Genomic DNA, 26,534 nt, shown 5'->3' with positions numbered 1-26,534 from the left:
ACTACATTGTTCAATCGAAGAACGCTAGATGGAGAAAGTAAGGTTTTGAAAGGGGCGAGCACGCGGTTGAGTGGGGGTAGTTCGGAGGCGCGCGGTCGATAGTGAACGTAGGAAAATCGGACCAATGGAAAACCAGTCGATTCCCGTAGATTCGGGATTCGGCGACGTTGTGTTGTGGATCCGGCAGTGTCGCAATGGCCCTTGCCGAGGGGAGATTTCGTAGACGTAACTGCACCAAGAGAGTCGAACAATTGTTATGCTCCGGAGTAGTAGCGATGTCCGATAGTGCCAGGTTCGAGATTCGCATAGATATATAACTACTCATATTCCCCTTCCTTTACCATCCCCCTCACCCACGGTCGGTGTCAAGATGGATGCTTGGAAGCCGACGAATTTTCGTGCGTATGTAAAACCGCGTGATTCGTAGAGTTATGCTTACTAAAATTTCACGATAAAAAAAACAAACGTTTAACCATCATAAAACTGAAGTGTCAGGTGTTGAAATCTCATGTTTCGCGAAGTGATAAGAAAACGGAGTTAAAAAAAGTAACATTGTTGGTATGGAATAAATCACGTTTAAAGTGCATATCAGTGATGAGAATAACATCTGCCATAAGTGGAATATTGGCAAAGTACCACAATGGTGGATAACAATTGCATTATCGAGGGGAATGTCAAATTTCGCGACGGTAAAAAGGTAAGTCATAGATTATAGGAGATTCAAACCATGAGGCTAAGAATTTTTGAATTTTCGCTCGTACAGTTGAAAAAAAAAACAGCGTTCTTTGTAATTTTATCGTGTAAATTGAGATGCTAGTATGTTCGCGCGACTGTAGACACGCGGGGATCTCCCCTTTGTCGAAGGGCAATCATTGACGTTTCAGGGGGCGAGGGGGGTGGGAGAGGAGAGAATACCAGGGGGGTCAAAATGTAACGCCTCGAATTTCTCAACAAGAGCGTAAAATAATCATCATAATAACAGAGTAATACATCGAAGCCGGCTGCGTCGGGCTATTGTACTTTCCGAGCGCGGGCTCGTGCCCAAGACCCTTATTTTCTCCCCTTCGCTCTTGTACTTTTAACCCCCCCCAAATATAACTCCCTCTCCCTTTTCCCTTTGCACAAAATTTCTCGACGAAATCGTGCTCTCTGTTTACTTTGCGTCTGCGAGACTACTGTTCAACTATATTGTTTCGAACAATATCGAATGTTTGTACAAACAAATGTATCTTGCTCGGTAAACGACGAACTTAACGTCGTCGACCTTACCCATGTCAAAACACCCTCTGACAACTTTACGCTCTGTAAATCTTTGCTTTTTTTACCAGCTTTGTCCTCAGATTTCTCCATATGCATGAGATTACATCGATTTTGCTACTTTTTTTTTTAGACCGATTCGTCTTTCGGAATATTCGATTCGGTCGGATCGAAATTTTTTTTCTCCTAAAAAACAAACGATTGACAATGCTTTCGCCCCTTTTTTTTTGACTTGGAAACAATTCAGCGAAATTCAATTTTATTATTTATTTTATTCATTTATTTATTAAATCGTGTAACCTTGAAAACATTGTAATTTCAATATTTCGTCAATTAAAAAAGTGCAATGAGCACTTTTGAGAATCGACAATGGCACACGAAATGAAAACTCACAAAACCGAAAAATGATTTTCATCGATCGATTCATCGATTTCTTCGAATTTAGAATTCAAGTCAGACATTTTTTTTTGTATTTCGAAATCGAACGCTGCGAATGAATTTTGAGAGAAAAAATGAATTTTGTTGCCTCCAACGATGAGCGACACTCTGATTATTCGAAATTTCGATCTAATGAACATTTTCTCATATTTTTCGACGATTCAACAAAAAATTCGAAAACATTCGTTGAAAATGAAGAACAAATAAATAGCCGCTCACTCATAGAATGATAAAAGTGAAAAAATTTGATGAAAAATGTGCGGTTTCTGTTGGCTTTCGTCGTATTTTATTCTTCGGTTTATATATTCCACAAGAACGATAATGTTTATGACAACAATGAATATAATGGATAATGGCTCATTGGATAAATGTATTTTATTGAGAGAGAGAGAGAGTATAAAGTGACACACAATAAAATCTTGGAGTCAGTGTTGCAGGCTGGGTGCATACACAAAAGGAATAAGAAATGAAAATCTCGAAGCTCTGTTAACGGAGAGCTGGTGCAAATGAGCCACCCTTTATTCTCTGTATCGCTCGAGGAAAGTTAAGTAGGGTCTCCGGTGGTCGCTCGAAAGGTAGCAAAATCTCATTTATCAATGGAGGCACACTTCAAACCCCACTTAACAATATACCATTAAGCTTATTCAAATAAACCCCCTCATGTTTCCAGAGCACAAAGCCTCGTCGAGTAATATCGCGGTCTATTATCGTAATGGGCTTTACGTTGAATTCGCTTACAGTCAAATATTCTCTTGTTATATTTCATATTTTCATATTTATTCTGTTGCTTTTTTGTTCCAGTGGAAATCACGATGGTGCGTGATGAGGAAGCTGTCCCCGGTAGCAGGTGAGCAAAATCCTGAGAGTGCTTCATCGATATTGAAAATGAATGTAAATGGGATGGAAATGTGAAGGATTTTCATTTCGGCGGGAATTGGAGTAAAATTTCAATCGGTGGAAGAGACTCAGCTTCGGAAGTCCAGACGATTCATTTCGTTCGATCATTTTTCATGAGAATCGTATGAGCAGACACTCCATCAATTTTTCTGGAATTTGAGAGATTCGTATTTAGAGGAAAAACAATATTGGGCGCGATGAGAAATTGACTGAAGAGCTCGGGGACAGGAAACTTTGAATTTTACACGAAATCCCCTTGCTGACACGATCCATCACGGACGAAAGCCGGAAGTTGGAATTAATCTTCGAGCCATTCCCGAATGGAGGGACGCGTAATTATCGCTTATCCGGCGCACTCGCTTTATTTTAAACTAGTCACGTGTCTCCTTTCCATGCACTCACAGACGTGTCGGAGAAAAAGTCTATTTTCGAGATGAGGGTTTTCACGACCCCCTCCAGACGTCCTCCGACTTATCAGCCCGACGAATGTTCTGCCTGGACCTTTTTAGAAAGTCTCCTTCGAACATCTGTTTCCAGCCAATGCCCAGAGAGAAGTTGTAAGGGTGCTTGCCACCACGGGATGAAAAACTCCCAAGAAAAAGCTCCGCATCTGCCCATAACCACTCTCGTTTATGACTTCGATACCAATTGGTCGAGGAAGGGGAGAGAAGGAAAAAAATACATAAGGAAATTCGATGAATATGCGCGCCTCCCTTGAGCTCGTTATTTGAAACTTACACGCTCCAATAAGTCACAGTCGCGGTCAATTTGAGAAGGAATTAGCCCTACTGGGCAATCTCCCTCGTCCCACAATTTGTACCATAGAAAAATATTTTTTTTTCCATCCCAAGCCAGAAACTCTCTTAATTGACACGAAAAAAACACACGTGGATAAGCTCGGTTTTATGTGTCGAAAACCTACGAAAAGATCAAACGAGCTTTGACTCAGTAATAAAACGAAGAAAAAAAAATACCAATTTCTCTGTCAATGACTCGTTATCTCCTTATCCAAACCTCCGATTACAATTTTTCGAAACGTTAATGATCAGTTTCACATAATTATATTCGTCTTTCAACGAGCCACGAAATTGAGCCACTCGAAGAAAACGAAATCAAAGATTCCATGCTTGTTTTGATCCAGATAAAAACGGTCTAGAATCGTCATTCTAAAAAGATAAATAACCATTTTTTTACTCAAACTTTGTCGAGTGATTAATATTGTTGTTGATTTTTCTTTGAACCTGATTACAGACTGTCTACACCTGCAACTATATGGAGACAGCAAGGATAGGTACAAACAAGGCCAGACTAAGGCCTCATTGAGCTTACAACATTTTTTGGGAGTTGAGAGTGGTTTTACACTCGACAAGGAATCGAACACCATTGCTATAATATGCCAGGACTTGACGGTTGTTCTCGCTTTCGACACGAGAGAGCGACTCATACAATGGCAGGTCAAGATTTCCAACAATTTAGGAGAAGGTACAAAAATCTCATATTTCAGTCTCATTTATTATTATTTTGTTCGTAGAAAATAAGGTATAAATTAATTGTAATAAAAAAATGAAGCAAAAATAACTCAAAGCGATTATTGATATGTACGAAAAATGATTTTTAACGATCGCTCAAAAGACTGTACTCTCGAAACACTGTTATCGATTTTCGGAACGTAAACCCTGCAACGAGCTCGAAAACGACTCCAGCGTTCTCTTTAACGTGGAATGTTCCTGGTATGAGATAATGAGGTTTAATTATAGACCATTCTCCTCGTTCTATGGTAATGAAGGAAATGGTGTATGATGAAGTCTCCTTTGATGGACACTAAATGGTTGAAATTTTGTAGAACGATATAATGTTTTGCACAAATGCTTTTTTTACTGGAATCATGGGGGTTGTTTTCGACCGCGTTTTAGGTGTGTGGCATTAAAATTTTATTCTCACAAATGTCAAAAAGTGTTAAGTGTTTTATAATCAAACGAATCATGTTGTGCACCATCTGAACTGAATTTGCGTGAATTTTCGTGTTTTCAAATTTCTCACGTGCTTGATGAATTTTTGTTTGCAGATCAACAATTTTTAATTTTGATATCGAGCGCACCGGCAAAAGCGAAATTGTCGAACGGGCCGGCGCATTTGCACGTGCAGGATCGTCGCTTTTGCATCACAGTAGGCGTGCCGCCGAGATTGGTCGGAATTTGGGAGATTGCACATTTGCGACGCTACGGAGTGGTCGAGGGACGTTTTTGTTTCGAGGGTGGTTCGCGTTGCGGTCGTGGCGAAGGATTGCACGTCTTGATAACGGACCAGGGTGATGACATCGTCAAAACTTTGCAGTTAGCAGCTGAGGGAAAACTGACAACGAGGAAGAGGCCAAATTGTCGCGAGAATTCCATGCAAGAAAGCCCACGCCGTCAATTTTCACGCTCCGAAACACGCGCGAGCGATTTTTTTGCATCTAGCGTTTACACGACCACTGCCCAGTACGAGGATCAATGCGATGGTTGTAAAAACGAGAGTTCACCCTGTTGGTCGTCGACTGAAAGTCGACATCAAAACGAAATCGAACCTGATTACAGCTGTCGCGATACCGTTTCTGTTTCTGAACTAACCGATCAACCCGGCGAATGGAGAAGCTGCTCACTCACACGGCAGAGCACAACCGGCCTCGAGAGATGCGCTAGCTGCATCAGTAAACTCGGCACAATATCAAAATCCTCGACTTCTGGTAAGTATTCTTCATGAACTATGCACAAAAAGTTGGTCCTAAAATCAGTGAGAGAAAAATAAAATTCAAGAGCAATAAAACTCATTCCCAGTCAAATGTTTTCGACATTAACCTTAATTTATCGAATTTATTTCGCCAACTTGAAATATAAAAGTTTCAAAACTTGACTTTACTGTGACTGATTTTTGGAAAATTAACATTTTTATTTTTCATTATTAACAGGTACCACGTGCACGAGCAGCGCTCTTCGGAGTCCAGCACCAACAGCCAATAACTCAACGTGTCACTTGCCGTTGCGGGCATTCGACAGATTATCGCTGTCTTCGTACAGCAGCAGTAGCCACGAGAGCAGTGATTACTCGGGTTCGCAAGCGGTGGATTGTCAATGCCCGACGCAGCAAAATCCGAAGAATACACAAGTTCAACCGATCGCACGTTCATCCCCGAGTCCAACGGCACTGCCACCAAGACCTGTCAAACAATCCGTCCCAGTTGTCGCGAAAAAGCCAAAAAAGCCCCCAATGCCATTACCAAATGAACAACAATCGTGCACTTGCCGACCTAACCAAGCTGGCAATCGAAACAGTTCGGGTTCCGGACCGTACGAGAATTATGACGTTCCGAAAACGATCCTGGGACATCACATGTCGTTCGAACCGAGTCCGCCACCAAGCGCTGATCAGTATTACGACACGCCACGAAAAATCAAGGAATGTCTAGCACTGCCAAAGATATATCCGAATTACGATACACCACACATTCCACAAGCTGTTGTTTTACAACAATGCGGTTGTCCGGCGAAAATGCCAGCGCAGTCGCCGAGGTCGTCGACCTGTCCTTGTCACAACGTCATGAGTTGGGCGGGATTCGTTTTACCTTATTGCCGACGCGGTGCCGGAATCGAAGCTACCGGTGTCAACGTACAGCCGGTTAAACTCTCCGGGGAGGGTAAAATGCCGGTTGTGAACGCGAGCGGTGAGCTGGCAATTTACGGGAGCAAAACGAATGACGAGATGGAAGAAAGAAAAGGCGCGGTGGACAAGGACAACTGCGAATGCGAGGCTAAAAGCACTATGAATAATTACGAGAACATCGCACCGGTGATCGATACCCAACCGGAGTCAGCAAAAACCGCCAATTACGCGAACATCGATTTCACCGAGTCTCTCGAGCATTACGAAAACAGCAAAGATGTTATCGCCAAAGCGGGCATCACGAGAAACGAAATCGAAGAATTAGCTGATCAGCTCGAAGAGTCGAGCAACGAAAAAGAGGCTGATGACGTTGAGAACAAAGTTTGCGCGAAGTGCGGCCACGTCAAAGATATCAGTGGCTCCGATTACTTGATGATGGAACCCGAGAAACAGTTGGTCAAAAAACCATTCGCCGGATATTTGTCGATGCAACCGGCCGCGGCTTCAGTTTCTGCTTCCAGCAGTCCCATTCCTCCTCATAATGCTTGCTCGAAAGAAATACTTTCGCGCATTTGCAGCAGCGGTGTTAAAAGCTCGAGCAATCCAACGCTTTTTGGCTCTTCAACACCGGAAACGATCCGGAAACGCTCCGACTCGGAATTCCGAGTTCCTGGTTCCGCGATGTTATCCAGTCCTTATCTTCGACGTCGTTTGATCGATCCGACCGGAAGTCTCGAGGCACCCGGTAATCTCGGAATGCTATGGCGCAAGAGATCTTACTCCGCCGAATCGGCGCACTATCTCGACGAACCTAATCCCGGATTTTCATCAAATCTCACTATTCATAAGTGTCCGAGTGATATCGAGAAAACCAGTGTCACGAAGGATCGACAATCACCGCATTGCGCAAATTCTGATTTGAAAATCAACACGGAAAACGATTGCGGATCAGCCGGACAGCCATTTTCTATAAAAATTCGACGTTCCTCGTCAGTGCCCTCCAAGACTGGACACAATCGAGACTCTTCGAGCAGCAACGATTCGGGCGTTTCCACAGGTTCCCTCTCTCACAGAAACGCCGAATTCGTCGAGTTCGAACTATCACTCCCTCCTATATCCTCCTCGAGGAAACAAAACATACTCACCGTCTGTCGAAAAAGTCCACCGCCCGTCTGTTTCCACAACAGTTTACCACGGAAATCCAAGTCCAGCGATCCCTTGCGCGAATTGTCATTTCAATTTCAAAAAATCAAAGTACCCACCAAATCTTCCTCGACCGAAGGCGATATTCCTATTTGCTTACCTAAAAATACCAAGGGTTTCGGTAGCCCCAACGAAGTCACTGGTACACCTTATATCGATTCCCGCAGCACGAGTAGCGGCACTTCAGACATGTCCGATTACATCGAAACCCTCTCCCTATCGTCGCACTCGTCATCCGATACGCCGGATAGTCTCAGGTTAGCAAAAAAAAAACACAAATAATCCATTTAACGTCGTTCAATGGTGGCTTCCATCTGAAAAGAAGATTTCTGCCATTTCTAATTCGAAATTAAATGATTCTCTGAAATATTTCGAAAATATTATTTATCGGAATTGAATAAAAGTGTGTAATAGTAAGAACGTTTGAAAAAGAATGTTTTTATTTTTCAGACTCGGGGGCCGAGCAGGTACGACGACTTTACGTCCGCGCAGTGGAAAAGAATATTACAAAATAGATCGCAGTATTCTCGTCGAGCAAGGCCGCACGCAATTGACATCGTCAACACAATCAAGCTATGCAAACATTACCCCGGTCATGGAGAAGAGCGAATCACCATCGCCTGGATACATGAGCAGCTCGCCGTTTGAACAACCTCAGCCGACGCGAGATCACTTTCTCTTTCCCGAGGTAAGATTTTCGATGATAGAAAATATTCGTTGTAAGAATTCTTTCATTGTAAAAATTTTCCTTTGAAAACAATTTTTTTTTTTTTTATAAATATTCGTAAGCCTGACTGGAACCTGCTTAAAATATTGTATTGATTTAAAAATAATGGAATTTTTTGGTAAATTTAAATGGTCGAAGAGCAAAAATGATTTGAATCAGTCAGAGAAGACAACAAAAAAAAGCATGCGATCACGTTGATAATCTTACTTTATCCGATTTGCACCACTGAATGAGGGGAGAGTTTTTACCTGTGTTTATTTCTTTTGATACGTAGGAGGCCTGAGCGCTACGAAAGTGTCGGGGAAACGCGAATGGAAGAGAATCACCAAAAGTTCCTAGGGATTCCAAACACATTGAATACTAAAGGAGTGGGTACTGAGCATTGATCGGGAATGAAGCAAATGAGTGAAGAGGCAAATGAAATGAAAAAAGAAGAAACGAAGAGCGAGTGGAAGCACGGAAGGAAGGAAGAAACATGGATAACCGGGGCGATGGCGACTATTTAAACTATACGCGGATATCTGGTGATTAATGGAATATTTTTTTAGACATCTACTTAATGTTCCGGGGTATGAACATTTGTCTTGTGAAAAATAGTAGAAACGAGGAGAATTATTTGACAACGACATCCGCTGCGCGAAGAATCATTTATCATTCGCCCTTTAGTTACCCTCGGAAATCTGTGATAGGCTCAGTTAGGAAAGATCTGAAAGCTCATTTCTCTCGAGTCTTCCCATCTAAAAAATACTTGGTTCGATAAATTTGTTTAATTTCGCCTTCCGCTCGCTGATCTCTAAAAAAATCCATAAACCATTTTTCACTTCTGTCAATCTTCAAACACCAAACGAAACTAGGATTCTGTCGTATAGTCGAAATAGAGTCAATAATCAAATACTTCCTACAACGACTTGAACAATTTCTAAAATACGCTCAATGAGAAATTTATAATAGAGATTGTATAGGTGAAGATCCTGCCCTAGATTAAAGAGGATATTGCATGAATCGTATACTTTGGATGACTATATATCCTTTCTCTTTCGAATGCTTTTATTTTCGATAAGTAAACACTTTTGTAGGTATCGTATTGTACAGACAGGGAAAAAGAATAATGCAATTGAAGGCTCTTTTGTTTATACAATCATGAAAAACAAAAAGACCACAGTCGAACGAGTCTTTTATTATATTCGAAGGAAAAGCTAATGAGATTGGATGAAACAAGAGGAAAAAGAAGGTTCATTTTTTATATAACTCACAGGGTTTTTTGTACTTAATTACAAGATTTTTATGATGAAAATCATAGTTTTTAAATCACAAGTTGTATCACGAATCAACAACAAAACAAATCAAAGACTTTATTCGGAGGTAAGACTTTCCCACAAATCGTAGCTATTGCTTTCGGTAGACTTTTCCTCCCCTTTTTAACAACTATAAAACCTCAATTTTTGCAACACTTCGAGGTACGTGCAAACGCGACTGAGAATAATTGTTTAATGATAACTTATTCGTTCAAATTTCGCGTACAACGAACTATTTTTATGAGACTTTACTCTTTTACTTTGGTCGATACATTTGTCAATCCCAAGTCTCACATTTTTTCTTGCACACGTACAACACTGCGAAAGAATTAAATAATTTTTTATACACAGTATTTTATTCATCTGATTTTTTCAACAACTGCTTTCCATCCGAAGATTCTAATGATCAAATCCTGCAGCTTGAACGCTTCGACGTCTTATCTTTCTTAAACATGAAATCGAATCTGTGGAAATCATGTTATTGAATTTTAATCGATTATTCGATATCGAATAATCCGCTCCGAAATGTCCCATCCACAAAAGAGCAATTACATCTGTACTTAATTAGTTTATGATATCATATTTCATTCCTCGGTTACGTTTTTATCTTGTTTCATTTGAAAATGTTTTGTTTTATCACGATTTTAAGTTATTCAATAGCGTGTAGCCATTGATTATTTTATTTATGAGAGAAAAAATATTTATTCTACACGGTGCAGGATTATCGATTTTTAACTGAAAGGATAAGCCACAATTTATTTATAATTGCCGTAAAGGACCCCACATATACCTAAGATTGAATTTATATAAGTTCACACGTTATCGTGCAGCTATTTTAATCTGTTTTCATTTTGTCTCGTTAAAGGATTTTTCTTTCGTTTTTTGTAATAATTATTTCCATATCTTCGTCCCTAAGGCAGCTATAGGAATTTTCCGAACTATATAGATTGAAATATTTGCATAACGAGCAGCTGATTAAATTTTTATTCTGAGTAGTATATAGTGATATATTGAAACGCAATAAACGATGAGAATGTAACGAAAGTGAGAGACACTCTGTTAAATAATTCTATCTCCATTTTTCCCCTCGAAAAATGGGCAAACCGAAGATAAAACAAAAGAAATGGGAATTAGTAAGAGATGAAATAATGAATAATAATATATACGTTCAATAAAAAGTATTTTCCGTGCCGATGTCCATGATTATTGTACTTCGTACCGAAGAATAATGGAATATAATATATAAATAACAAAATCAAATTGCATACAGTCTCGTGTGTGACAATAAGTCATATTAATACAAAATCATTATCAAAAATAATAAAACAGAAATCGATTAATTGAGGGCTTCTAAAAAAAATCTACAATAAATCCAACAACGTCAAAGCAAAAAACATTTATACGAAAACATCCGAATATCTTCAATAGACTATTCTCGCATACACCTTGATAACGAAGGGAAAAAATCCCCTCGACGTTCCGTGACGTCGAGCAGGAACACAAACTCGCTTTCAAATGATGAAATGATACCTTTCGTATTTCTACAATAATCGAACTCTCGCCACGAGACCGCATTCGTTTGTTTTTATTTTTCAATATACGAAACACCGTGCACCAACGGCTTTCCCGTATGACTTTTTCACAACGATTAATCGCCGTTATTTGTGCGCTCGTTGACAAAGTATTATAGTAGTATTATCACAAGACTGATAATAGCACGGGTGGCCCACTATTGAGTGAGGAATAGAAAGAAATGAGGAAATGAAAGAAATATGAGGACTAATGTAAAGCAAGTTTATATTCATCGGATTTATACATTTGTATTTATGTCTGTCGATTTTCTAATTAAAAAATTCACTTATCAACTCAATCTCAATGGAAAGAAAATTGTCAAAAAATATTTTGTAGAATTATTCAAACTGTCGAGTCCCTCCACAAAATGATGACTATTTATTAGAATTTTTGATTGAAGCTTCAGGCAAGCTCATATTTCTGGATAAAATGAATTGAAACATCGTGTGAAAGTATAATCAAAATAACCGAAATGAATTTTCTGTAAATTCAATTGAATTTTCGTTTTCTTCATTTTTCTTCCAAAACTCTTGTTGCGCCGCCCACCGCAATTTTTCTACACAATAATATTTGAAAATACTTTCGGGAACACGTTACTATATCATCTGCTGACGTAATCATTGCAAAAGCAGTTTTCAAACCGTTGTCTCGAATAAACGTTTTTTTTGCACGTGAGCCTTCATACAAGTGCTCGTTAAAAAACGAAAGAATGATAGAACTTAACGTGTGAATTACGTCTACGTGATTTTACGTGTGAGAGTGAGAAAAGAAATTGAATGAGGAGAGATCTTAATCATGATATAGTGCCACGCAAATATTTCAGGTATATAAACGGTATGAGAAATATTTAGTATTTTAAGGATGGAGAATGAGCGAGCGTACATAGCTTCCTCGAGGATTCCGATATCCCTGTGGATCTATTAGATTTTATTATCCCTAAGAGTAATGTAGTTTCGTGAATTTAGGGACCCACCATATTCCCATACGAGAAAATTCATTCTATTCGCGATTATATTGTACGTACTACGAAAACAAGAAAACAGAACGAACGAAAATGAAGAGCAAAAGAAAAAAAACATATTTTAGTTAAGTGATTCCCAATTGCTCAAAACGATTGAATTAAACGAAATTATAAATTGTGTGTCGTTTTGGCTTAGCCAGAGTATAGTTCAATCGGTTAGTTTACTCGTACTTTAATCTTCATTGAAAAAAAAACAACGTATGCGGAAGCGCAAAAGTTTCGACACGACATTGCGACTCGAATTGGCGATTGTATTTTATACTTTCACTTTTGTATTCTCATTAGGTGTGTTTTCGATATTATTTTTCACAAAAATTGTAACCAAAAATATGATTGGGAGTTGCTTTTGTAAACACACATACTAGTCAGAGGTTGAGTACTATTATTTAGCGATAATATATTTTTATTGCGAAATAAATGAGAAAGAATGAGAAATGCATTTGGTAGCCACTGGTCAAGAAAACACCACTTTAAATCTCAATGTCTATCATTATACCATGAAAAAATTCTCCTCTGAGAGGGTAGAACAATACGAGAGAAAAAACCTCTTAAAAAATGTATCGATTTTGGTTCTGAGCCAAAGTTATTTTCCTGCTATTCAATTCACGATTATGAATCATTATTTCATTTAATCGTCGAGTCCTCGAACGATGGTACTGGAAGAGCAGCATTTTTCTTTTTTATTTATATATAAAACCTCGAGTATACAATTAGAAATTGTAGTAGCCTTAATAAACTACTGTACATGTGTAAGGAAACTTTGTCACTGAAATCATCCCAGCGAAATGTCAGAAGTTTTCTTTATTTTTGAGAATTGATGGGTGAATGAAAAACGTACTGAAATTTACGAGAGAACGAAAAGCCCGGTGTACGAGGAACGTTGGAATGAAAAACACGAGTCGAAGTAATGCGATACCCCATTGAAGCTGGGAAAACGAATCTTTGTAAAAACAGGAAAATAGTTGAAGTTCGTTGCGAACGATGGCTCCATCGAGCTTTAACGTAATTTCAAAAAAAAAGAAAAAATATATTGACATCGGAATATGACTAGCTGAGAATGAAAAATTGAATATTGTAACGGAATTCATTGATTCTAAACTATAACTAAAACGTTTTTGTAAAATCATCGATTTAAAAACAAAGAAGAAGGTAAAAACGTAAGAAGAAAAGGCAACATATGCATATGCGTACTGGCTTCGACATAACGATGAACCATATCTATGAATTAATTGCGTATAATGAAAAATAATAATAAAAACAGGGAGATGCGTCCAATAAATTTGAGAGAAGAAGCGAATGATAAGAAAAAAAGGAATTTTGTACATACTCTGTGTGGCACAAGTAGCAAATATTTTTTTCAATCTTTGATTCGATCAATAAAACGATAGAAAATAATAAGAATACACGTTCACACGATTTTGTATCGAGGTCTCTCAACGATTGTAAATAGCACGAAGACGCTGCACGATTAATTGAGATAATGATGGTGTATATCCACTGCCATGGTACAATAAATCCAGCAACGTATCTCTATGAAGCACATTAATAGGGTATACGACAATTTATTTATTACGAGTTTAATAATAAAACAAAACAAAACTCGTTTATTACTGACGATCTCTTAAACAATCTCGCTTATTAATCAAACAAAGCAGAAAACAAACTTAATGCAACTGGAATTACGTTTGGGATAGAATATTCGTACTTGAAATTATACGAACACCAATATTAATGAAGAAAAATAAGAAAAGTAAAAAAAACATAACGGTACTACGAACAAGGTGTTTTTTATTTGAGGATTTCGTTTGTGTCTTGGCTCTTACTACCTCGAATGAAATCTACCATTTGTTGTATCGATCAATTTACAAGTCTATTTTCATAAAAATTAAGGCTGAGATTATTCGTGCCACATTTTATTCGGGTTCAACATTTATTTAACATTAAGAACTGCATCCGAGGGGTTCGAAGTTGGAAAATCGCAGTTATGAATTGAATAATGAATAACGTCACTTGAATTCCATTCGAATAATTGCTCTATGAATAATTCCACAGCTTTTTTATCTCATTTTACTTACTTTTGTATCTTGGAATCACTGGAAATATTTGACGAGGTGGGACGCAGGGATAAAAGAGAATTTGTCTGATGAGGAACACTCCAAAAACAATGATGATATGATAGTTAAACTATTAAGAATGAATTTTGTGAATACGCGTAGATAGCCTATTATTTTTCTAATTAATATATAAAGTGAAAAACGAATTGCTGTTTATTCAAGCGAAATAATGTAACGACAACCGAGTTTTTCCCACGCTATTTCTTTTTCTTAATGTTTTACTCCATTGCAGATATTTTAACGCACATGCAATAGGTAGAAAAAGAAAACGGAGACTGAGCGAGTTGAAAATGAAAAAATATTTGAAATTTCGATTATTCACAATTTTGATTCATTTATAGTATTAATTACCATAATAACCGAACCTGGAAGTACTTCATCGACGGAATGACGTAATGCCACGAGTGATCACTTCCGTAATGAGCAAAAACAAACGAGTTTATACGAAAAAAAACGAACAGAAAAATTGTATTTGATAACACATAATGGAGCTTATGTACTCGTACCGTGTCAAAAAGACATTTTATTCCCCCTGGAAACGAAAACCAAATTAATCTAATATCCTAAAATTTTCTATAAAAGGTAAAAAAAGAAAAATTAAAAAAAAAAAAATACTTGCATCGAGGCGATTAATTTAATACGATATATTGTGTAAGTGAATTTAAATGAAAATTGTAAGCAAACTGTAGTGATCGAAAGCGAAAAAAATGGATTTACTTTTAAGGAGTAGAAGAAATAAAAGTATGGAAAAACGAAATATTTTAATCGTTTTATTTTCATTATCATCTACCCTTACGTTCTACATCCTCAAAGACACGATAGATTCGATCAAACGTAATCGTACATGAAGAACAAAACAGATACAATCGATGATCGGAGGATTTATTTAATTGATTAATTTGGTGAGATCGACGCAATCGAATGTGATCTATATGTACAATTCGATGAGAGTGGTAACGAAGAAATGATTTTTTTTGCTTATTGTTGCTTTCACAAGGAAGAAAAATGCATCAAGAGTTAACAATTATTTATATTCTATACAATAACATACTATATATCTCCATCGATACATTCAGCGTATGTTACCTCTGGCACATAGGTTGATATTACATGATATAGATCTATACAAAAATAAATAGTATCATTTAAGCACGACGCGCATCAAATAACATTTTTCTCTTCAATTTATTTTTCACATTTTTTAAATTGTTTCTTTTCTTTAACTTTTAATTCTCGAAGCTCCCGGCTCAAAATCTTTTATCATTTGTTGTAATTTTAATTTTTTCGTTCTGTACGTTTTTTATATATTTTTATTTTTTTTTGTTTTAGTTTCTTCATCTCGTCACTCTCGTTTCGACAACTCGTGAAATGTCTATCTTGTGATTCGCAATTTATTCGTACTACAGGCCGAAGAACATTAATCTGAGAGATGCGTTAATAACTGGATGAGCAGAAAAATATGATGCCTTTGGCGGTGTGGATAGAGTATTTACATGATCGAACAATCGTAGTATATTGTTCCTACCGGAAATGAAGGGCTTTGAAATTGGAATACTCCAATTTGTCATTTGGTCTAAGCTTTTGTTTTCTAACAATTGTATTATCTTAGTTGGTAACCAGAAGTCCATAACAGGACGTATATTTCATTATTTTATTTCTTCTTAATCAGAGACAATAGTTGGTTTTTACTGTTTGTTGCTTGTTATTCTTTTGTTTTAAGAATTTTTCATAAATTATTCTGCGTTTTGCATGGTGTTCTAGAGTAATTACAGCTATGTTTGCATTTCGGTGTAGTAAAATAAATAGCTCAGCTATTATTTATAGATGAGAAGGGAAGAGCGGATGGCAAATGATTCGCCAATATTTCATTTACGGATTCCTTCGTTGCGCGTTTATCGCGTCGAACGCTTCTCAATTTCTTTATACTCTTTTGTCCTTCTCGAGAACAAACATTAAAGCCCTTTTCCTTCGCCAACAACTCATTCATGATTTTCTCGTAGTCTCACCTGACGTTTTCGTGCTGCACAAAATACATAATATTTCCTTTTTTTATATATCGTATTTCTAATATATAAAGATATTGATAAATATATATACATATACGTATATTTATATATGCATGTCTTATCACGAAGGAAATAACGTGCGAATGCAACGTCGAAGGCTCGTCAAATTCACCTAATTGTATTTTTCAGCGTTCAAGTTGTCCTAGCAGAGAGGAAAAATCAATTGATTCGATTCAAGTGAGTTCGATCAGGCGATCATTCTATTTAATGAATGAATGTGTTGCTAGTTCTATGGAGGAAGATTGATTTTCATTGAAAAAACTTATTGGATAACCTTTTGTAGCGTAATACTCATCTACAAGAAGAGTAGCAGGTTTTGGAAAAATTGATGGAAATTTCGTTAATTATAATTTCCGAGAAACGAAGAAAAACTGGCATTTTTTGTTACCGGACTAGAACTAATACTATTTTCAATACTGCAGTGCTAATCTTTTCGTGGAGTACAATGTTCGTGTACTTTTTTTTTCTTCACTCGGCAATTAGGCAAATCTGACTCAAATTTTAATCTCTACGTTTTTAACGATAAAGAAACAAAGCAAACTCCAAGGTTCAATTTCTTTATAATAATATACCGAACAGTCTTTAACATTATTCTAAACTCTCTTTCTCATAAATATACAATTCGTAAATTTCTTCTCTCTCTCTTTCTAGATAATTTACATCGTGCCACATGACGTGGGGGCAAATAAATAACGAATAAAAGTTACAATGTCTGGGACGCGAAAAATAAATTATTGTTCAACATTGTGTACATTAGCTACTACTTAAATTCTTATTATATATGTATATAACACTAGGCATATAGAAATATACAATGAATTATATCCCAAGTTAACCCATTAACCTCACAACTCGAAGATTCGTACCTGTGGTCCAAAAAAGAAAAAAGTGTATTTTTTTCCCTTTATGTACACTCTGGGTTAGATTACGATTGAATGAGATCGTGAATTGAGAATGAATGTAGCTTGGCTTGAGATGAAATGCCTCATACATTATAATTAAGTACAATCGGCTCTGAAAAGTCTATGAGATAGCTGTGGCGATATTTTCGTCGTATAAGTTCTTTGACAATCGTTTTTTCAGTGAACAATCTGCGACTCGAGTTTCGCCACGTTCTACCGTACATCATTTTTCTCTCGGAAGAATTAGTGCAATTTGCCACCATATTACCAGAGCGAATTTAAACATACGTTTTTTAAATGCATCTCTAAGCGTTGGTGCACTCATTTTTATATTCTTTATGATCAATATAATGTACAACTAAGTCGAGAACTCCAAGGGACAAGGATAACGTTGTCAACGTTAACTTTTCGAAAATACCCTGTTCATTTTCTTCTTTTTTTCTCCTTTTTCTATCAAAGATAAATGCTATACTCCAAACGATGCCAAAAATAAAATATTTCTTGATTATTTTCATGAGAATGTTTTTGTTTACATCAAATGTGGACTGATTTATGCATTCGCTGGTTCATTCTTTTTGCTGCAATTGGGAAAATGATTGCTCCATGCTCACATGCAAGTTGAGAAGATTTTGTAAACAAAATATGCTGAGTTTTGTGTGTTAACATTTGTAGTTTCATCAGTAAAGGACTGCGCAGCTTACAGGCACGTGGTAAAATATGCCTAAGAAAATTTATTATATCTTTACTCTTTTCCTAACCGTGTAGGGGCCTCACCAAAACGTCCATTCTATATTTTAATATTGTTGATTAATAAATATCTCATTAAATGATCTAATTAATGGATGGCTTAACAGTTTTTTGGACCACTCCGGAAATAAATGTCTCCTTTGATGATTCGACGAGGCTAGACATTCGTTGAGAACGTCAAAAAGTAAAAGAATTACGGAAAAAACTCAATTTCCTTGGTGAGCTAAAGTGACTCGAGATTTCAATTATAATTCAAAATGCACTAATATTGCAAAGGATCCACAGTCAAATACTTTTCCCGCTAATGGAAGATTCTATAAAAGCCACTATGTTTCAGTAGCTGCCAGGCCGACTATTAGCTCACACTCAAACAAACGAGTCCCATTTGGAGATTTGATGAGGAACAGATTTCAGCTCACTATTTCGACAGTCATTAGTACATCAATTAGGATATACATTCATTCGAAGGGGAATTTCCATGATAAACTTGGAGAGTCCATTTTTTAAATTCCCAATCATTCGAAGCCTCTTGAATTCTATTTTGATAATTAAAAATAACTCTACCTGAATAGAATCATCTTTTTGCATAGTTTTCATTATATATTTCAGTCGTTTGTGAAGTGTTTGCCTCCATTCCTTTTTCGCTTTTATTGTGGCTGTTATCAAAATCATTTTCAAGATTGTGTTATTTTTCGTTTTCCTGGATGCAAAAAGTATTTTGGAAAAAATGTATCAAGATGTACTAACTTTTCCCAAGTATCATGGAAATTCTCCATGAACGATAGCTCTACGAGCTTCTGAAACGTAATGCCTGAGATGTAAAATAAATGCGCATTTTATGGTTTCTTCCTTCTCATCCAAACGGGCAATCGACTGGCCCGACTGCTCGCACGATCATCCCTAATATTGGGAGGATCGAGATAAGAGAATCTGATGCACAATTTATCGACTTCTTCATCGCTCGAACTGAATTTCCCTAGTTGTCTTTCCATCGAATAATCCCCGATATCATCCTGAACCTGACGATCGAAATTGAAACGTGGAGCAACTCGGATAGGGCTGGAAGCTCGCGTAACGGGTGCGGTGCGACTTCCGGAAGCGAGGGCGCTTCTCAGCGAAGAAATTTTGCTAGCGCCTTGATTGTGATTGACGTCAAGAGTAAAATTTCTCTTCAAACGTCCCATGCGTTCCGATCCGTTGGATTCGGTGACTTCTAGACTGTGGCGTTTGAATTTTTGTGGCTTCGTATCTTTAATGTCGGTTACGTGGGTCGTATAATTTACCGAATGACGTTTCGTTCGATCGATGACGCTTTTCGGTTGTGAAAAACGACTTTTTTCCTTGTCCAATATCAAGGAGCATCTTTTGCTTTTATCCTCGAAACTTTTGGACTTTTGTTGTTCACCGCACGACATTCGTAGCTTGCCCGGAGGAGCTGGATATCTCTTGGACCTGGGGTCATCCTTGACACAATGTTGTTCTTCTAAACTGCACTTGCCGCGTTGTCTCGCCATGTCTTCGTAATTGACCGAACATCGATTGATCTTCGTTTGGTCGAGGCTGCTCGAGCGCGTTTTCAAGCAATCTTCGTGCATCGAGAAGTGTCTCTTCGATTTGCCCTTGTCGAGATTAACGCTCGGCGGTCTTTCGCTGCTACACGAACGTTCTGCGTTCTGCCCGACGACTCGACGATTCCGATAAATGATTTCTTGCAGCTTTGGAATCCTCGAACTTGGGTGACAGGACGACAATTGTACAGGCATTCTTATACCGGCGTCAACGAGAAATTCGTCATCCTGCAACGTTACTGGTATCTCCGGCATCGAACTAAAAGCCCAACAATTATTTCTCTCTTTCATTTGGGACATTAACAGTGTCTTTGATAGTACCGATGGCGGGTAATAATCGTGCTTGTAAAATGTGTTAAATCTTGCTCTTGTACATTCGTGCTCGGGGCTGCAATACGACGACACGCTTGGAAAACTCATCGCTTTGTTCAATGACGATTCGCATGCTTGAGCCATTTCGTAACGGTTGGTCGATCCGTTATCGAAGCTTTCGTAAGGCTCGTAGGCAAACCCATAATCCTGATACCCTGTACCCTCCATATGATTATTTGGGCTTACGCTAACGTTAGATTTCGACATGTTTATACGTTCCCATAGATGTGTTAGTAACATGCTGTTCGATGTTAGTTGTGCCCAACTCGATGTTAGATCGTTGCTAGACGTACTAGAAGCACATACACAGAATGCCTGAGTGAGACGATGTCTGAGGTCGTCGCTTGGCCATTTTTTCTAAGCAATATTTGCAACATAATTGAGAAGGGTCGAAACGAAAGCCTTCCAATTGTTTAGTCATCGAGTATCTAGTCAAAATTTTTACTTGTCTTCAAATATGAAAAATATTCTACCAACTGCGTTGTCTGCTTTTGTTTCGAACTTCCGGTGGATTTGTTGCAACGTTAGTAAAAATGTGCAACTGCAATTATGGAGTTTACACTGGTTAATTCTAATTCATATCGACGAATTAATAGGCATACCGAAAGCAAGGATTTCTTCGAAGTAAAATTAAGAAGAAAATAATTTAATTCACTCACCTAGCTTTTGGCATCTCGTTCAATCGAGAAGCTGGCAAATTCTCTGAAAGAAAAATTCAATCGTCTCAATTTTTTACTTACAATTATCGCACCGTTCTGGAAATTCAATTTACAGCAACTTACGTCTGGATAAACGAGATGGAGGGTCCGGCATTGATATCGATCCTGGTGGTTTGACCTTAGACATATTCGGCGGAAGTCTGAAATTTTTGACAATTGTTAAAGATTAATTCCGAAAGTTCTCTCCGGAAAGATTATAAAATGGAATTGTCAATGGGTTAGTATTATAAAAATGAAAAATAAACATTTCGGACAAGTTTTTCTTGTACTCACGAAGATCTTGCACCATCAGTGGGAATGGGATTTTGCCTTACTCCTCGACCTATTCCCATTTCACTGCTTGCCATCCTGTTTGTACCACCTATGAAAACGAAGTATGAAAATGTTATTAATGTTCATAAATGAAAATATTTTTATTTAATTTGAGCATTCTCAACTCGGTGACAGACTCACTGATTTTTGGTGTCATTAAATGTTTCTTTGCCGCAGTTGGGGTTGGGTGTGCCAACTGACTCGAGCTTAGAACAGATTTTCCAGCCGTTGTATTCATCAGCCTTTTTTCTTCCTCGTATTTCCTCAAATCATCAGTCTCTTGTTTGCTCATTTTTGCGGAAGTCTGCAATTATTTGAAATAGTAAAGGAAACAAAAAGGTGCAAAGTTTGGATGATGAAGAAAGGGAATTTTGTATACGTACGGGCTGTCCTTCGTGTCTGACAACAATGGCATCTAATTTGTGTATGACATTCGTTAGGGCGTAAACGACGTCTCGATCTGTCTCGTTGTTCATTAACTTACGAACATTAGCTTCGAGAGACGAGAGCAGTTCTTTGTCCGATGGCAAACGTATGAAAGATTTTAATGAAGGCAAAAGTGTCACAACTTTCAGTCTAACGTTCGCTATCGGATCTTCAGTTAGAGCGAGAACCGCCGAGTAAAAATACTCTTTGAAATACATCGATGAAAATATTTCCATTGCCTCAATCATCATGTGAATGTATAGCATACGCACGTAACTGTTCGAACTCCAAGCGAATTCGGTGTACAGCCGATTACGCAATGCGGTCCTATGTGTCGGTTTCAAATTGTGACGCAACAGAACGAGAAACGTTCGACCAGCAGCAAGACGAACTGGCATCGGTCTCTGGAAATTTGGAAAATTTGAATTAGGTCGCTGTCGATGGTGAATGGCCTCGGTTGGCCACCATAAAAAATGGTGACTCGAACATGAATATTGAAACGTAGAATCAATATAGAAAGTAATACAAATTCCGAATTATTATCAAATTTTAAACTGTTTTGATGTTATCAAGGCTATTGAAAGTTATTATTTAATTGTAAACAAAATCTGTACCGCTTTCAAAGCTCTCGTGACTACGACTGGCACGAAATACGTGTAAATAATATCGCTTGGAAAGCATTTTGGCAAGACTTCCATTTGTTCGAGCATCAATGCGGAAAGCCTCCAATTATTCGTCGTATCAATTTCAGCCTCGCATTTCAGCAGAGCTCTTACCAGATCCATTGCAGTTGAATCCTTAAAAATAGTAACAACATGGTAGAGAATTACATTGCAATAAAATTAGAGCCTGCATCATCACTGCCAATGAGAACGAATTGTGGGTGAATGTGCAAATAAAATTGATGGTGGAGAATATCAGTTGGAAATGTATGAAAAATATGAAAAGTATAGTGGAATCTGAGATCTTACTATTTTATCCATTCCAATGGTTTGACTTTGCAGCAAGAGTTCGAATGTTACAGCCACGTGTGGAACCAGACCTTGGAGAACCTCGTCCGAGTCGTCTTTCAGTAACTTGATAAGTTCACCCTTAATCAGATTATTTCTCGGTCCCAAAATCCTTGCAACCTGCATTCAGTATTTCAATTTCAATTTGTAATAAAGCAGATTGATACATATTTTTTAAAATATTTGAGAAGCGTAATAAAACACGTTTTCTTGATAAACGAATTCGCCATAAAATCAGTTAAAATAGAATGTCGTATCAAATCCGTGAATTTACCTCGTGAATGCCACAAGCGATGGTACGTCGAACCATGTAGTATGGATCACTCGCAAGATCGTTGAACGTGGGGAGCAAGATTTCTACATCCTCAGCAGCCGAGGACACGAACAGGAACATAGCTGGTATATTAAAAGCGCACTGCCATCGGCATTCCACGTTCCTTTCATTTATAAGTGGATTATTGCTTATCTGAAACAGAATTTGCCATGAAAAATCTATTCTTCTAACGGTATTAGAGTTTGTTTCATCGTACTGTATGAAAAAGATGGAACAAGGATCCAACTTACAAAGGGGAACTCTTGTTTGGTGCCCTCGTTTCTCATACTTGGTACTCCTAATTGTGAGAGTTGTTGAAAATACTGAATAAGCCACGTTTTTTCCCCAGGTGTTAAACATTCTGAAAAAAACGTATTTTTAACTATATTTTTCTCGATTGACAGAATTATATTCAAAGATCGTTACAATGAATCCTTACTTTCCAGACCGAGAGCTAATTTTCCAAACTCTTGGGCTATCACACACAGTACTGTATCATCGGACTCGAGAGCTCCCTCGCACAGCTTCTTTATTAAGGGTGCTATCGTATTTTTTATTACATCTAAAAAATAATGACACAAATAATTGATAATTCAGAAGGAAAACTTGAAATTTGGAAATATTCTTTTCAGTTTGACTTTTTTAAAAATGATTTCTCCATTTCTTTCGTCAAATTTCGATTATATGCCACTGATTGCAAGTTCGCACCTGTTTGGAGTTGAGGCAGCAGATGTACTATTGTCTGCACGGAGGCATGCCTTACACTGCACTCTTCGTCGCTCGCTAATTCAACGATAGACGGTAACAAAGCAGGTTTTACGGATTCGGGACCCAGGCCTTCGGCAACGTAACGTAACTGTAGACAAATGCATGCTCTTACGTCGCTATTTACATCCTGACAAAGTGAGTGTACTGTTGGTAGTACTTCCTTTTTTATTCTGAAAAAAGAAAAAATTCTCATTAAATAATTTCTTCAAAGCTTTCCATTTTTTCTAAATAAAACTGATAACTCCACGAGGCATGTAAAATAATGCACTTCATGATATTTCCATAATTAAATTTGCAGAACATGATGGACCAGCATCAGATTAAAAACGTTAGTCAATCTTCAATAAAAGAGTCCTTGGAAAGTTAAATAAAAAAACTGATTCTGTTATATTTATTAGAAGTCATTGAAGTTATATCACAGTTTATCAAGGTACTTACAATTGAGAATCGAATCGTGTACATATTTTCCCAATCAATTTGCTACACGTTATTCTCGAGCTGGTAGGCTGAGACAATTGTCCTTTATTTATGGCCATCGGGAGGATCTGAATACAACATTTTTTTTTTAATATAACAATGCACCAATTATTTTAAGAGTCAGAATATTAATCCGATAAATTTTAGTGGTAGGAAAATTTGTTGCATTATGAAAATATAAATATTAACATATGCATGGTGTAATGGAAGAATTAGAAATGTGGAAACCGACTTGATCATATAGCGCTGTAATTAAACCTGGTCTTTTCCAGGAAACATAATTCATTGTAATTAAAGCACAATGCAAAGGTGAATTCAAGAGTCGAAAGAATTATTTGTTCTCAAGTACCTCCTGCCTTATGACTTCTGCCGGCAGTAACTCGATCACATCCAGTAAGGTCTCCAGCCATGCTTGTGCAACAACTAAACAAACGTCGTTGTATTCAAATGAAATTCAAGCCCAGAGAAAGTATCATTACTCTTCATTGGAACTATGCAGTTTTCCAAATAATAAACAGACAGATATGAAATTTTACCTGGATCTCGACTGTCCAGAGAGTTCAAAATACTCTGTAGGAATGTTTGTGTAAACGTTGAATGACTGACCAGTCTCTGCTCCAGTATAGTTTTGAACGTCGTCGATGCAGCCATATGAAACTCTGTCGACGCAGTCGGCAGAGTTTGCTGCATCTTCGGCATTAATCTTGATATGCATGATTGAGCGTCTCCCGCAAGAAGACTCGGTAGAGTTTGTATCACACTCAATTTCTGGATATCCTCTCCTTTTCTGTAATATTTTTTATATCCAACATTACATAATATATCGTCGCACAACGCGTTTACTGACCCTTATTCTCCATATCGAATGTTACAAAAACTGAACCTGAACTTTTAAAGCTTTGTTAATTTATTGAAGATTAAATTGTAAAAATGGTTGTTTATCTATTTGATTTAATTTCATAGTCTGGAATAGAACACTTAAAAAATAGAATGTTATGAAGTCGAAAGCGTTCCCATCGAAGTAGAAATTTGCATTGTCATTTTGGGAAAAAGTTTGTTTCTACTTTAAAAAAATTATTAATTTATGTCAATATTGTAACGTAGCACTGGATGTTAAAAATTTGATATAGTTTTTGTAGGGCTTGAAAATTTGAGCTGGAAGAGAAATTGGGACAGTATCAAAATCAGAAAATACTTCTTAAATTTGCTTGTACCTATAAAATTTTAACACTTTAATAAATTTGTAAATCATCGAGTGAATCAATAACTCACAAGATATTCATAAGTAGTAATTGTCTTGTGAAAAAATCTAATGTTTATTGTTCTTGAAATGCTAACGAATTTCCATAAAAACTTTATAATGCCTTGAAAATAGTACAAGACATAAAAAACCTATCGAAATAATTTAAAAAAGTACCATGAAAATGATTATTCAATTTATTATCTCGACTAAAAAATACTTAAGCCACTCGATTAAAAAATAAGTTCACTCATTCCTTGTTTCTGAGAAAGTTGAATTGTGAGGTTGTACATAATGTGGACGATTATTATGATTACGAGTCATTGTTACTGTAATCGAAATCGAATCGAGACACGGCAGGGATTCTGCGATAAGAATCTTGTTGGAAAAATCATTTGTACTGACCTATCACGCGAGCGTTTTATTATGACACATAGAAAGTGGCCAGAGGATAGTGGAAGCATCAATCACAGTTAACTTGTACGATTAGTGGGTCACTCATTTACTTATAAAAGATAAGAATCGTGTCAAGCGTGGATTGTTACGTGATGCAAATGCATAAGTTTGTAATTTTTCGATATATACACGTGTGTGAAGCCTATGCTCTTGGAGAATGTTTTATTTATAGATCTCGCAAAGAACGCGTTAGAAATTCTAAAAAGAGTTTCAAACGCGAGAATTTTCGTTAAGTTCACTTTAGGGGACACTTTTTTTTAGACTCAATACTTATTCAAGACAGTAATTCTACTTTTTTTCCTACACTTACGTGTCCGATGTACTCTCGAACGGAGCTTCACCTCCCTCTTGCCACATTTTCAACACTCATCTTATACCATGAAAAAAAACCTTCACGAATGTTTGATCATTTGTCACAATTTCACAATAGAAAACAAGCAGGAAATCGGCACTGCATCAACGTTAAGCGTGCACGGAGAGAAAAAAAATGTAACGTTACCGGACACGTCCGACTCACGCAAGAAGGCGAACGCAACTAACGATTAAAGCGGATAACAAACTAAGCTGAGATCTATCTCAGCACGTAGTAATCTATACAGGTATATACGCACGCGTGTCCGTATATATAGACGAATACGTGATGTAGAGAGTTGTGCGGTACCTCGCTTGACTCGTTTTACGAGAAATGCCGAAAATGTACGAATCTTCACGACGTCAAGTGAATATATATGACACTGCGTCGGTGGCGCGGAATTTTCGAACATTTTCTTACGCACTAGTCAAATGAGTGCTTGATTTTTACATATTTTTTTTCAACGCGTGCTCGACGTTTACTAATATTTTTTTCCGACAATTATATTCCAAGAACTATTAAAATTATGATTTATCAGAAGGAACATAGATCACGATTATTGCTCGTTGATTACGTAAAAGAATAAAATTGTCCGTTCGAAATAATTGACAATTGCTTTCAAATCATGTGTTAGCCTTCGATG

General features: G+C 37.3%; 2 protein-coding genes across 3 annotated transcripts; one reads left to right on the top strand and one right to left on the bottom strand.

Annotated features, from left to right (window-relative positions):
* The first annotated feature begins 133 nt into the window (after positions 1-133).
* Positions 134-14,920, top strand: LOC122411666 (uncharacterized). The gene is made up of 7 exons (XM_043420645.1): positions 134-697; positions 2,497-2,542; positions 3,844-4,074; positions 4,658-5,317; positions 5,540-7,691; positions 7,885-8,122; positions 8,436-14,920. Exons 1-7 carry the CDS (start codon positions 641-643, stop codon positions 8,442-8,444), a joined length of 3,393 nt encoding a protein of 1,130 aa, XP_043276580.1. The 5' UTR covers positions 134-640; the 3' UTR covers positions 8,445-14,920.
* LOC122411665 (serine/threonine-protein phosphatase 4 regulatory subunit 4-like) lies at positions 14,921-26,112 on the bottom strand. Of its 2 annotated transcripts, none has more exons than XM_043420643.1 (16): positions 25,850-26,112; positions 24,380-24,630; positions 24,193-24,266; positions 23,805-23,911; positions 23,307-23,536; positions 23,038-23,160; positions 22,850-22,959; positions 22,560-22,751; positions 22,247-22,405; positions 21,890-22,072; positions 21,233-21,679; positions 20,991-21,153; positions 20,811-20,898; positions 20,601-20,677; positions 20,478-20,520; positions 14,921-20,110 (listed from the first exon to the last, which is right to left on the bottom strand). In XM_043420643.1, the coding sequence occupies exons 1-16, from the start codon at positions 25,894-25,896 to the stop codon at positions 18,715-18,717; spliced, it is 3,690 nt and encodes a 1,229-aa protein (XP_043276578.1). In that variant the 5' UTR covers positions 25,897-26,112; the 3' UTR covers positions 14,921-18,714. The 2 variants fall into 2 exon arrangements, with proteins under 2 accessions (XP_043276578.1, XP_043276579.1); XM_043420644.1 differs by having other exon boundaries at positions 14,921-19,705; positions 25,850-26,111.
* Between the last annotated feature and the right edge of the window lie 422 nt (positions 26,113-26,534).

This window comes from Venturia canescens, chromosome 5 (assembly GCF_019457755.1).
Source record: "Venturia canescens isolate UGA chromosome 5, ASM1945775v1, whole genome shotgun sequence".
Classification (NCBI taxonomy): Eukaryota; Metazoa; Arthropoda; class Insecta; order Hymenoptera; family Ichneumonidae; genus Venturia; species Venturia canescens.
Note: the sequence above shows the minus strand (reverse complement) of the source record. Positions and strands in the feature narration are given on the sequence as shown.

Bases quoted from the DNA above. Each gene is read 5' to 3' on its own strand.
- LOC122411666 (XM_043420645.1), top strand. From the start codon at position 641: ATGGTGGATAACAATTGCATTATCGAGGGGAATGTCAAATTTCGCGAC. The intron at 4,075-4,657 runs GTACAAAAATCT...TTTTGTTTGCAG, and splicing joins TTCCAACAATTTAGGAGAAG to ATCAACAATTTTTAATTTTG. The intron at 5,318-5,539 runs GTAAGTATTCTT...CATTATTAACAG, and splicing joins ATCAAAATCCTCGACTTCTG to GTACCACGTGCACGAGCAGC.
- LOC122411665 (XM_043420643.1), bottom strand. From the start codon at position 25,896: ATGTGGCAAGAGGGAGGTGAAGCTCCGTTCGAGAGTACATCGGACAC. The intron at 21,154-21,232 runs GTACGTATACAA...AAATAATTGCAG, and splicing joins TCAGACACGAAGGACAGCCC to ACTTCCGCAAAAATGAGCAA. The intron at 20,899-20,990 runs GTGAGTCTGTCA...TCGTTTTCATAG, and splicing joins TTTAATGACACCAAAAATCA to GTGGTACAAACAGGATGGCA.